Raw genomic sequence first — 13,222 nt, 5'->3', positions numbered from 1 at the left:
TCATTTGTGTTGAGTCACTAAGGCAAATGTATCAGATTCCAGTTGCCACAACCTTCACTGACTCTGTTCAATCTGTTGAACAGTTTATAAACAACACAACAGCTTCCAAACACCTGGACTTGTCAGGGAAGAAACAGATGTTTTGCCTAAGTCATTTCCAACCAACATCACAAAAACCATGAGTGTTGTTGCTGGATGTTTAGATGTTTATAAGGTTTCACGATTGATCGTGTTTATTCAGTGCGAGCGAGCCAGCGGGAAGAGTAGCATGTAAACACACCCTGTATGGCTGACCTTTCAGGAGGATTAAGGACAGGAATAGATCGGGGGGGGGTCGGGAAGAAACATGAACACATTTATGTCCAGCTTTATTTTGTACTTTTCCATATGAACCCACAATCTTAATATTTTTTAAATCATTAATACTTGCATGGGCAGTCTTTAATTGCACCAATTTTTCAATAAAAAATGGGAACAATTTTTTTAGTCTTTGCAAAGTAGAGCAGATCTAAAAGTCCCACGGGGAGAAAGCAATGACTAAATTGATATACCCCGTGAACTGTCTGGTTTCAACTTATGCCTCAATTGGGTCACTCTTACATTTCTACATGTAAATGATTCTCAAAAAGGTATTTGTCAACCTTAAAAACACCAATAAGAAAGTTATCGGTCAATAAATCACACACCTATTAAAAAGCATGTACATGTCTAAAGATTGCTGATATACCATGGGATGGCAAAGCCCACAGGAACTATAAGGGCCTATTTGCATACAGTAGTGTACTATGCTTTTAAAGCACACAATATTAATTATGGGCATCCAAATTCATGCCACAAGACATTATAGAGAGGGAAGAAAGAAAAAAAAACCAAACAGACCCAACAAGAAATAAATTACTCTACAGCCTCCTTGTTCCCAAGCACTACCCAGTATGTACTATCAGTGCTCTCTGAAATCATATGTGGGGATTTAAAATCCTGAACACACGCTTGTAAAACTGAGTCTGAGAACATTCTGAGAGGTGAAAAGACAACAGAGAATCAGAAAAATAGGCACAATCTGGGAGCTAAGGAGTCCATTATTACAACTGGCTGTCATTCAGTCAGAAATCCTCCAAAAACCAAAATGGCAGAATAAAATAGCCCAAAAAAACAGTGCACTTTAAAAACGTGGCAAACGCACACTTGTATTGGCGAGCAACAAGTGACCGAATTAGTGAGGAAGACCCAGCTAAGCATACACGTGTGCATGAAGACAATCAGTGCCAAGAAAGAAAAAAAAATTACAACAGGCATGGCTTTCGAGAAACAAAACTCACGTAATTATGCCTCTTATCCATAGATTAAAAAGCAAAATGTCAAAAAAGACTAATCTCCTCCCAAAAAAAAGCAAAATGAGAAAAAAGAAAAATAATTACACTATTACAGTGGCTGGAGTAGCTTTTCATTGTTGTCAAACTTTCTTTTTTGGCTTATTTGTGATATCTTTTTTTTTTTTTATTAATTGTGACCATACTGGTAAAGATGTATGTGTGTATTGACCAGTCCATAGGCATTGTTGTATGATGGTCAAACTGTGCTCAGTAGCATGCACCATACAGCCAAGGGCCACAAAGCTACACTCCCTCTTCACTCATCTGATCCAGCAGAGCGCTTCTGCGTCCTCTTACGGGGTGACCTTCTGGGGGAAGCCTTATCTGGAGGGAGATACAAATAAAGTTATTTCCAAAAGTCACCTTCCTTTAGCTTTATAATCATTCTTTTTGACCACCTAACTACTGTACAGTTCAATAAATAGAATTTCTGTAGCTGCATTAGTTCATTTACAGTACTAATAGTGTCCCCTCAACGTTACTCTTCACCATGGGTTCAAATGGGTTGAACAGAATAAAGAACATTCATCTCCCAGAGATGTAAAAAAAAAAAAAAAAAAACAATAACAACCCTCATTAGAAGATTGGTATTCTGTTGCCCAACATGTACCTCTTTTTGCATTGGAGCATTTAATGGGGAAAGTTTCAATAGGATGAAAGAGGGGAGAAAAAAAAAGAAGAAAAAAAAAAAAAAGAGAGAGACACATTATCTCTGCTACTCTGCTATACTACCACGTTTCTGAGAAGTAAAAGGAAATCTCACCTCTCCGACTCTGCACTGAAGACGCAAGAGGAAAGAAAGAGACAGAATGAGTGATCCACAAAGTAAGCAAGAGCACCACCAGCCAAGTCCATGCCAGACAAAAGAGGAAAATACAGCAAAGCCAGTGTTTGTGTCAGAACAGTTATTGAGACTCAAAGATGGGTCAAAATGTGTCAATGAAAAAAAGAAAGATTTTTTTACATAAGAAATAAGGAGAAAAAAATCCATTCAGATCAACAATTCAACCAAATGAAGTTTAAAAATAGGCTATTTGAGCACATTTTTAAAAATCTATTAAGAAACTACAAACATTAAAACAGAACCTACTGATCTGATTGAGTGTCTCCTGAGGGATCCAGCTCATGTCTACATCATTATGGTTGGAGGTCCCCATCTCCACCTTGGCCACAGGTCTCCTCCTCTGCAGAGACATACAAGCATTCAAGTGCTGTTAAGTGCAATTTCATTTCACTCTCGATCTCGCTGATGGTTATCACGGTGCCACCCGGCAAAGGGTGATCGTGTCAGTGGTTTGGAAATACTTCAAAGTTTCTGATAAGGACATCAAATTTGCCATCTGCAGTGTTTGTTCAGCAGAAATTTCAAGAATGGGTACGGTGCTCAAGCACTTTTCCACGACAGGTTTGATACACCGCCTGAAAACACAACTTCCCGTTCAATATGCAGAGTACAGCAAAACAACATTGACAAAAGAGGCCCTCTGCCTTTCTGTGTTTTGCTGTTGTTTTCATTAAAATGATTAAAGATGCTACACAAACTTTTTGTATTTGCAGGATGCTCACCTAGAGCTGTTAAGTTCATTACTTGACTGCTGTTTTGCATAATAGTTCACGTTACATTATTTGGATAACTGGATAAAAAAAAAATTGTTAAATTTGATTGTTACAGAACTGAATGAAGAATAAAATTTAATCTAGTTTTTGTTTTGGTGTGTTCATTTCACACAAGTGTGGCTTTTATTTGTTTGTAGTTTTTCAATTCAGATTCATTAAATTCATGAAATGAATTAAAACGTCTAAGATCAACACAATTATACAAATTTTTTTTTTTTTTTTTTTTTAAATGGGCCAAGCGCATCCTGAATTTTAGGTTTCGGCCCAGAAGTTTCCTTTCGGTGCATCACTACATGAAATCATTGAGAGACTGAAGGAATGGTAGAGTTCTCCACTACTAGGCTAAGAGATAACAGCAACGCTATAACCACAGAGATAAAAGCAGCTGCTTTTCATAGCTTCTTTCATCGTCTCATTCATTTATTTCATGTTTCGTTAGTAGATTCATGAGACATTTCTGCCTGAAAATAAATGCAGTGGGAGACTGACATCATAAATGAGAGCGACACCTTTCCTCCAGAGGAAACAATGTTTGAAATCCGATCACAAGTCATCACTGGAGATGTAAACGGATATGCGTTGCAGTTGTTCACTTGTGATCAGATCACTCGAGGCGGCTGTTAATACCAGGTGTGATCAGGACCTGACAAACTCTCGAAGCAGCCCTCGACATTTCTCTCATCCCCCAGTGTCTTCTGTAGCTGTACTACCTTATACCTTACCCTGTGCTTGTGATTGGGGTATTTATACTGGGTCCAGGAGAAATGTTTCATCTCACTGGGTACTTGCACATTGTATATGGCTGTTATAGTAATAAAGATCTACTTGACCTGCTTTGCTCAGGGCTAAAACATCTTCACTGAGGTCAAAACCCAAGTCAAACCATACACATCATACTTCATATGTTCCATGACTGGACTTTTACCTTCCTAGATTCCAGGAGCTGATGCAGGCCAACAACCACCAGAAGCCCAAGGCCAGAGAGAAACACGTACATGAAGATCCTATGGGAAGAGAACAAGCTAGCAGTTATTCAACATGCTTATGGAGGGGGAGAAGGAAGAAAAAAAAATGAGGGGGGTACATCACTACATTGTGTGTGTGGGGGGGGGGGGGGGGGCACAGAGAGAAAGAAAAGAGAAAGGAAAAAGAAAAGAAAAAAAAAACAACACTGAAAACAGTATAAAAAAAAACATGATGGCCAACCAAGCTAAAAGCAGGAATTAATTACTCCTACTTATAAACGGGATGTTTTTCAAAATTCACTCACGTCTCTCCATCCAGGCCATCCTCTCTCTCAGTGACGGTGACTGTCTGGTTAAACACTGCATCCTGGAAAATGTTGCCCTGTTATAAAAAACAAACAAAACAAAAAAACCTGGAGTTAAACGGTCTCTTCGATTTCTTTTACACCATACAAAAACATTAAGAAACATTTATTTATTTATTTTTAAAAAGATTACATTTCATTTAAGAAAACAAATCTATCATACACATTGACTTGATAATATCCTATATGCTTCGGAAGATATATACAGAGTTATGATTAAGAGGAGTCTAGGGTGAATTGTGCCTCACTTTATATACAATTATAAATCACCCTGAGAAGTAATCTGAATAATCATGAACTAAACTTTTCCCCTTGCCACAAGCACCACTGTGTTCCCAAGGTAAGCCTGCCCAATACTGTGACCACCGCAGATGGTTATTTATATAATGTCCATCGTTGGTCTACATCTTTGCTGCAGTGTCACAAGTCTCCACGGTGTCACACTCACATTGCTGTCTTTGTAGTTGAGGTTTATGACCAGGCCGAAGGGGCGACCGCCCATGGGCTCAGCTGGGATGAAGGAGTACTCAAACGTGGCCTGGCGCTGTGGAGGCACCACTGTGCCCAGCTGCAGAGCAGTGAAATTCTGGATGTAAAACTGAAAGTCTTGAGGGTAGCGGAAAGAAGCGTCCAGAGACTCGATCACAAAATTTTCACTGCCTTTATTTGTGAATCCCAGCAGGAATTTCACAATGTTGTTGGCTGGAAAGTCTAGAATAAAACCAGGGGTAAACATGTAAGAAAATGATCTAACTGATTGCAAAACTTTGTAACCAAGATGAGTAGCGATAGAAATAAAAAAAAAAAATTCTAGACAACCCACAAAATGTGTGTTCAAACGAGGAACTACAATGTTAATGCAGGTAATTTTTGCGGTGAAGCTACCTTCTCCTTTAACAAACAGAATAGTCGTATCGGCATTAGGGGAAGGCTTCATCTCTCCTGCCAGAGCTTCGTCTTCTTCCTCTTCATCTTTTTCTTCAGTCTGACGCAGATCAATCACAATGATTAGATTTCTTTGGTGCATATGAAAAAAAATAAATAAATAAGCAAGCCTACAATCAAGTTACCATCCTACACTCTTACCAATTCTGTGTTTTCATCATCTTCCACCTCTGCTTCGTCATCCTCATCTTCAGCAATCACGTCATCAGTAGCATCTTCATCAGCTGCCTCTTCTTCTTCTGTAACATCTTGCGCAGCTACTAATGTGCCTGAAAGGGATAAAGAATATAAAACCCATTCATTTTCTCAACCTTCTCCTAGTGTCAATAGTGTACTGTGTCAGATGTGTTTGGACAAAGAAGGAGTTGGAGTTCACCACTGAAAAGGTCTTGGAAATCTTTGATCCAAGAAAGAGAGGTTCTACTTACACATACAGTACCGTGCAAAGAAACGCCGTATAGCAAAGACGCCTTCAAAAATAATGAAATTCAATGCTTGCACATTAAAAAATATATACATACACTATAAAGAACAGTAATAACTGAAACAAAGTCCATATTTGGTTTGATGATCCTTTGCTTAAATTAAAAAAGTAGTCTCAGGCACAATTAGTGCAGTTTTATAAGGAAGTGAGCTGTAAGTTTTATTGAGCATCTTGCAGAACCAGACACGGTTCTTCTGGAGACTTTGACTGTCCCCCTTGATTCTTATTTTTGCAGCAAACCCCAGCAGTCTTCATTGTGTTTTTGTCTGAAAAGTGTCTCTTACGTAATATGCTGCTGTCTTTACTGACAAACACTTTTCTGTAACATCTAATATTGTGCTGGAAAACTACTGTTTGGAAATCTAAAATGTTTTTGTACTGACTCGATAATGATAAAGAATGAACTAAATATATATAGGATGATATATAGGATGCCTAGGACTTTTGCACCTTACTGTACCTGATTCCTCAGCCCTAATGGGAACAGTATTAATCTGTCTGTTAGGCAATCGTCTTAGAAAGTTGAAAAACAGGCCTACACATTCAAAATGTTCTTTGTTTTTTTTAGGTAATGTTGGCATACTCCTTGTGTTGCCCAATCATGATGAGATGTCCCCTAAAGCACTGAGGATAGACGGCAGAGCTGAGCAATATCCGGCAGGAGCAGTGTACAACGCTGCACAATGTTTTGTAATTACACAGCACAATCTCCTGTTATTTCTCTTCGATAAAGATAAATTAATCAATACTGAGCCACAATTCTGGGGCTGAGATATAAATCCTTACAGTTCCACAGTGCACTGCTTTCAGCTGTGGTCTCTTCATGTGAATCTTATGAATAATTGTAATATTTGATCTAATCTGTAAATATGTTGGTATCAGTGCAGCATGCAACACTGCTCCTAATCAGTCTGACACATTTCCAAGTGAAACACAGGGGGAAAACAGATATTTCAGGTCATCATGACCATTGATTGATTCTTCTCCTCCAGAGAGGTTGCGGTCACTCGACTAACACACACACACACACACACACACACACACGTCTGAATGAATAAAGAGGCAGGATCTAAGCCTATAGACGAACTTACTAAGCATTATGTAAAGTTTCACACAAAAAGCTTCATTCGTGGTCACTCTTTTCTTTTCAGATTTATCATGTTGCGAAGCTAGCAGCTTGATGCCCGATTAACTAAAATATCTCCCTGTTAGAGATTCCTTGTAGCTACTAATATAATGTTGAAGTAATAACGCATGCATGCATGCCTACTTCCCCATAAGCCCTTCTTAACAGGCTGCTTCTGCAAACACGGCTCGTGATGCTGCAATGTAAACCAGCACGAGCCGTTAAGGACACGTCAGTCAAGACGCGCTAGAGCTCAGTGGAGCGAGCTAGCTATTTAGCTTCACTGAGATGATGAAGAGGGTTATGTGGGGGAAAATCCTTCCCACGTACTACTCATAGAAAGTTCATAATACTGCGCGTGTAAATAAAACGCGAAGCTTTTATACTACTACATGCTACATTTGGAGAAAAGTCAACGTGCACGAGCCGGCCTACTGAGTTAAAGCTAACCGAGGAACCCAGGCAGGCTAGTCATCAAAACGATCCAAATCAACTGCTTTACGTTTCTCCAGACAGCTTACCTTTCATAAAAATGGTCGCCGGGAACGCCAGCAACAGCAAGAGTAATAATTTTGGAAGGAACTTGAGCATTTTGGCGAGTTGAAAGAGCAAATACACGCGCGTGCTCTCTGTAACTGCTGCTAACCAAGGAAGCAGATCTTCTGCGCATGCGCAGTGTGAGAATGACCTGCATGACGGTTTATGACGTCGAAAAATAACAAGGAGGCCAGATTAGCACAGAAATAAGATAAACAGACCTTTGCAAATGTCATTCCATCCTTCCCACACCTTAAAATGGAATTAAACTTACTTTTTAAATCTCTTCATTTTATAAAGAATAAAAAAAACTAAGATGCCTTAATATGATGAAGAAAATTTTAAAGAAAGTCCACGTATTTAGATGCTTTCCCTGTGCTGTAAAATCTGTATAACTGTAGTTTCTGTGTCCCTGTCATGTCAATGTGTTGTAAGATGTGTTATGTTCTATTTACATATTGTTGTTGTTTTTGTAATTGTAAATAATTTGTTTGCAATGCTTATGTAACTGTTTTCATCTTCATGTATTAATTAATAAACAAATAAAAAGCACAGAAATAAGATCATAATAAAAAACCTGTTTTTTAATGATATAACCTGTTTGTTTTCTACTCACTACTTATCAATGGATGTACTGTTCACAAGTCATACTGTTCACAAGTCATACTGAATTTGGACAACTGAGATAGAAAATAATATTTGAAATGACCAAGCTTGAATACATCCATCCATCCCTTTTCTTTACCACTTATCCTACTGGGTCGCGGAGAACCTGGAGTCTGTCCCAGGAGGCATGAGGCACAAGGTGGCACCTTGGACAAGGTGCCAGTCCATTGCAGGGCACAATCACATACACATTCACACATTATGGACACTTTGGACATACCACTCAGCCTTCCATGTATGTCTTTGGACGGAGGAAGGAAACCAAAGTACCCGGAGGAAACCCCCGCAGCAAGGGGAAAATATGCAAACTCCACACACACAGGGCAGCGGTGGGAATCAAACCCTCAACCCTGGAGGTGTGAGGCTAACATGATAACCACTAAGCCATCATGCGCACCAAGCTTGAATACATCTAGAAAAGACACACAAAACCACTTTTCATGGCTGGGAGTGATTGTTGGTGCCAGACAGGCTGGTAACTGCTGATCTCCTGGAATTTTTATCCACAGCACTCTCTAGAGTTTACATAGAATTGTGTGAAAACCTTCAAACAAAATACAAACCATCCATTTCTGCAGCTGGAAACGGCTTTGTTGATGAAAGAGGTCAGAGGAGAATGGCCAGACTGGTTCTAGCTGACAGGAAGTCTATGGTAACTCAAATAACGACTCTTTGCATCCGTGGTGAGCAGAAAAGCATCTTAGAATGCACGGAACACCCTGTCCTGTTTAGGACAATCTGTGGACACTTATTTTAGATTTGTTTCTTGCATATCATCTGGGAGTGGCCAATGCAGTAGATTTATTTGTTAGTGAATCAGAAGATCATTAAAAAAAAAAAAACAATAAATTTAGGTGCGATACTGGCAGTTATGGTGCAACTGGAAGAAAGACTTTTTCTCAGACCACCAAATAGAAATGGGGATGCTCCTGCCAACAGGTGTGTATAATCAGGTATGAATGAAAATAATACAAAGGCAAAGTAACATTGAGTTAATTCACCTACGTCTTTTATTTTGGTTTATATATATTATATATATATAAAATAGCTGGTGTAATATAAATTAGGGCTGCAACTAACGATTATTTTCATAATCGCTTAGTTGGCCAATTTTTTTTTCGATTAATCGGATTGGGGCGGGGCAAACTTTCAGTACCAATTTTTTGTTTATTTAAAATAAAATCCACAAACTGAGTTTTACAAATATAAACTTCAGAATAAAACTTTACACAACTGTTTGTCCAAAACAGAAAATTACTCAATACACACACCAGAATATATATTATTAATTTAGGACTGTAGTTTAATTCGGTGCTTTTTGGGCATCCATAACAAATAATGCATAAATACTATGAAATAAATTATATATAATGTATTCATTTATTTTAGTTTATAATGTATATAAGTATTTATGCATTATTTTTTATGGATGCACAAAAAGCACCGAATTAAACTACAGTCCTAAATTAATAATATAAACTCACTTTCACTGCACCTAGTGGTTTCTGTTACTCGCTGCCTTTAGACATATTATTTACTAACACTTCACTTCCGTTATAATAAACGACAGAATTTACACTGCAAGTGCGCAAATACAGCATATAATGGCAATAAACCTAAATTAAACTAAACCTTTGAAGCAACTCGCACCAGTTTCCCCTGTCCCTTACACACAGTGGAGTATTTTGGATATAAATATGTTTGTGCTCGTGCAGCACTGTTTGATCTTCGCGTGTTTAATATAAAATGCTCCCTTGCTTTAGATGACGTTCTTCTTCAGTCACGTGACGATTTCGCCTCCGTATGATGGAGACTGAGGTCATGTTGGGAATAAAAGGTAACGCTGATAGAAAGTAAACTGAAGAAAGCCATTGTCTGTTACTCGGGTGTCTGCTCATGCTAGCGTGCGTATGACGTCACGAATACCCATGAAGAGGGGTATATTGTCCTTTTTCCATGTTCAACGGACAAAACGGGCCAAATGCTTAAAGTGTCATGTTGGTGAAAAAACATTTTTAATATGGTTCCACTTTAAGTAATCATTTAAATTGGGCAATTCTGACTTGAACAAGGGATAATCAGGCTGCCCTATGTACCACTTTTTAAATTACCTTAAAAATGGACACAGCCTGCCCATACTCTTCATTTCAAAAGATTCAGTTCAGTTTTAGCCTCCTTTATTTTAACACTGCACATTCAATATGTGTTGATTGCTCTAAGACATTCAACACTTTCACAAGACACATTCAAATAAGCATTTTAATTAAATTAACTAGAGCTTTAATTTGTCAGCTAATAATAATAACTTCAGCAATAATTAGGCCATGCTGTGACAGGTTTTCAATATTAAACAGCCTTAATGGCACATGAAATTCTGTTTTGTGACTGGAAAATAGAGATACATTTTCATTTCTACATCCATCCCAATCTTTTGCGATTAACTGAATAGTCTTTGATTATAAATTCCATATAATAATAATAATAATAATAATAATAATAAAACACTTAATCTTAAGTCATGCAAATATCCAGTCAGCTAATCATGTGCCGTAGTAGCAGCTCACTGCATAAAATCATGCAGATACAGGTCATGAGCTTCAGTTAATGTTCACATCAAACATTACAATACCAAAAAAAAAAAACCCTGCTGATCAGTAACTGCTGATCTCCTGGGATTTTCACACACAACAGTCTCTAGAGTTTACAAAAAAATAAAATAAAATAAAATAATAAAATAAATTAGAGACTGGAAATTATGTGAGTGGAAACCCCTTGTTGATGTGAGAGGTCAGAGGAGAGTGGCCAGGATGTTTTGAGCTGACAGGAAGTCTCAAATAACCACCATTTACAACCACCGTCAGCAGAAAAGCATTTCAACATGCACAACACCATCGAGCACACTAACTATTATATCCTATTATAGTTAGCCTACATCACCGACCTGGTCCTGGAATACCCTGTGTCCTACATATTTTAGCATTCAACTTAGCAAGTGCTGTTAATTAGCTGATTAGTTGAATCAGGTGTGTTGGTAGCAGGGAAAACACTAAAACGTGCAGGACAAGGGGGACTTCAGCACCAGGGTTGGGAAGCTGTGCACTACATGGAGTGTTTTACCATGATCAACATTTCATGCCAATAGATGGCGGTAATGCACCAATCTATTGTTTGTCATCAGACATAATTTTTTAAAAGCTGAAGAAGAAGAAGAAGGTTTGTTTACGCTGGTGGACTGGCTGTCTGAGTGGTCCTAGTGATAAACATGGAGGCAGCAGACTCGTTCTTTCGTGCTGCGCTCACGGCTGTTGTTGACGGGTTGCTGAAGGCGGCGGCGATGGAGGTCTGCGCTCTGACAAACAGATGCAGATGATTTACGCCTGGGGATAATAACAAGCAAAACCGAGACCGAACACTTAAAGCACCAACTGCTGATTATGGAGCAGAGCCTTTCTGCGTCTCGCATGGTAGTTTCGAAGAATGTGGGGCATCAAGACAAAAATACACAATTCCCTGAGTCTAGCTACTCTAACGACGGTACTGCCAAATTAGTGCACAGGGTCCCAACCCTGGTCCTGAAGTACCACATGACCTGTACACTTTAGTGTTTTCCCTGTTCTAATACTGTCTTCATGAACAAGTGGGAACTGGGAAGATTCCGACTTCCCAGTTTCCGAATTCCCAGTAGACAAGATCCTTTCTGAACGACATTCCCAAATTATAATCCCTGCTGGGAAAGTCGGAGACCCCACCCCATGACGTCATTTCAACATGGCGGCGCTCATAGTGAAAAATTAGAACAAGAAATCACTGCGTGATTTAAGGTTTTAAAGCAGTCTTTTGAGTTTATGTTTATATTAGACGTCCGTGAAACTTTGCTAATTGAAGTGTTAATTCGCTTTGTGCCAGAAGTTTTGATCTAATTTTCGGCGCTATTCACAGTGAAATGACCTCCACTTTAAAAACAAATCAAGCACTAACCAAACTACTGAAGTTTTATAGACAGCTTACAGTGAGAATTCGTTTTATTCCAGACTTCAGGCGACTGAGGTCGCGTGAGCGCTCTAAAACAGAAAAGTTTTTTCAAGTTATGCTAAATCTATCTGCCACAAGATTCCACACAATACCTTAATAATGTAAGACCAGAATACATAAAACAATATCACTTTAAAAATGTTTTATGACATGGTTCGTGACATGCTAGCTCAGATAATCAATAATCATAATAATATTGGCTTTAAAAAGTGTCCCACATTACCTGAAAGCTACCGTCCCACCTTATCTGATACGTTAGATAAACTGGGATGGTACTTAAAACATTCCCAAAGAATTAAATGCGAATTTTGCAACTATATATATATATATATATATATATATATATATATATATATATATATATATATATACACACACACACACACATATATACATATATATATATACACGTATATATATACATATATACATATAAATATATATATGTATGTGTGTATATATATATATATATATATATATATATATATATATATATTGTAATTGATCATCCAAGAATAGTTAAATAAATACAATAAAAGTTTTGTTTGGATAATTTCTATTCTTTATAGAAGCTTATATTTAAGAAGACTATTTTCATGTCAGTGGATTTACCAAGTTCTTGCTGATACCAGGTAGATTTTGAAGCTGGACCACGCCCACAACGACGTTGTAAGGCACATGAAAACAGCTGAGCAATGACAAAGACCCTTGTGGAAATCATTCTCGTCTATAGAAATGTATTATTACTTGATATTTAAAGGCATAGCTAGCATGAAATGTATTTGTCCCACTTTACCTGAACTCACCCTAATTTTATATATGTATATATATATATATATATATATATATATATATATATATATATATATATATATAAATTAAGTAAGTAATAAATGGAATATTACGTTGTTTATATTTATTGTGTTTAAACATGAATACGTCTATGAAACATTGTATCACTGTACTGTGTTGCTCTAAGCTGCATTCAAAGTCCCGTGACCCTCCACCTTCATGTCCTTTTCTGAATGTGTTCCGCCGTGGATCAGTAGCGCACTGCAAACGCGTCTTATTATATGACAGCACAATGGTGCGAGCTGCTTCCGCACCGCATA

General features: G+C 37.9%; 1 protein-coding gene across 2 annotated transcripts; it reads right to left on the bottom strand.

Moving 5' to 3' along the window:
- Nucleotides 1-351: 351 nt before the first annotated feature.
- Nucleotides 352-7,554, bottom strand: ssr1 (signal sequence receptor, alpha). Of its 2 annotated transcripts, XM_053634745.1 has the most exons (9): nucleotides 7,397-7,554; nucleotides 5,407-5,534; nucleotides 5,206-5,305; nucleotides 4,769-5,031; nucleotides 4,261-4,337; nucleotides 3,916-3,994; nucleotides 2,464-2,557; nucleotides 2,137-2,151; nucleotides 352-1,697 (listed from the first exon to the last, which is right to left on the bottom strand). In XM_053634745.1, exons 1-9 carry the CDS (start codon nucleotides 7,464-7,466, stop codon nucleotides 1,630-1,632), a joined length of 894 nt encoding a protein of 297 aa, XP_053490720.1. In that variant the 5' UTR covers nucleotides 7,467-7,554; the 3' UTR covers nucleotides 352-1,629. The 2 variants fall into 2 exon arrangements, with proteins under 2 accessions (XP_053490720.1, XP_053490728.1); XM_053634753.1 differs by lacking the exon at nucleotides 2,137-2,151.
- Between the last annotated feature and the right edge of the window lie 5,668 nt (nucleotides 7,555-13,222).

The sequence above is a fragment of the Ictalurus furcatus genome, chromosome 1, assembly GCF_023375685.1.
Source record: "Ictalurus furcatus strain D&B chromosome 1, Billie_1.0, whole genome shotgun sequence".
Taxonomy (NCBI): domain Eukaryota; kingdom Metazoa; phylum Chordata; class Actinopteri; order Siluriformes; family Ictaluridae; genus Ictalurus; species Ictalurus furcatus.
This window is presented reverse-complemented; position numbering and strand designations above follow the sequence as displayed.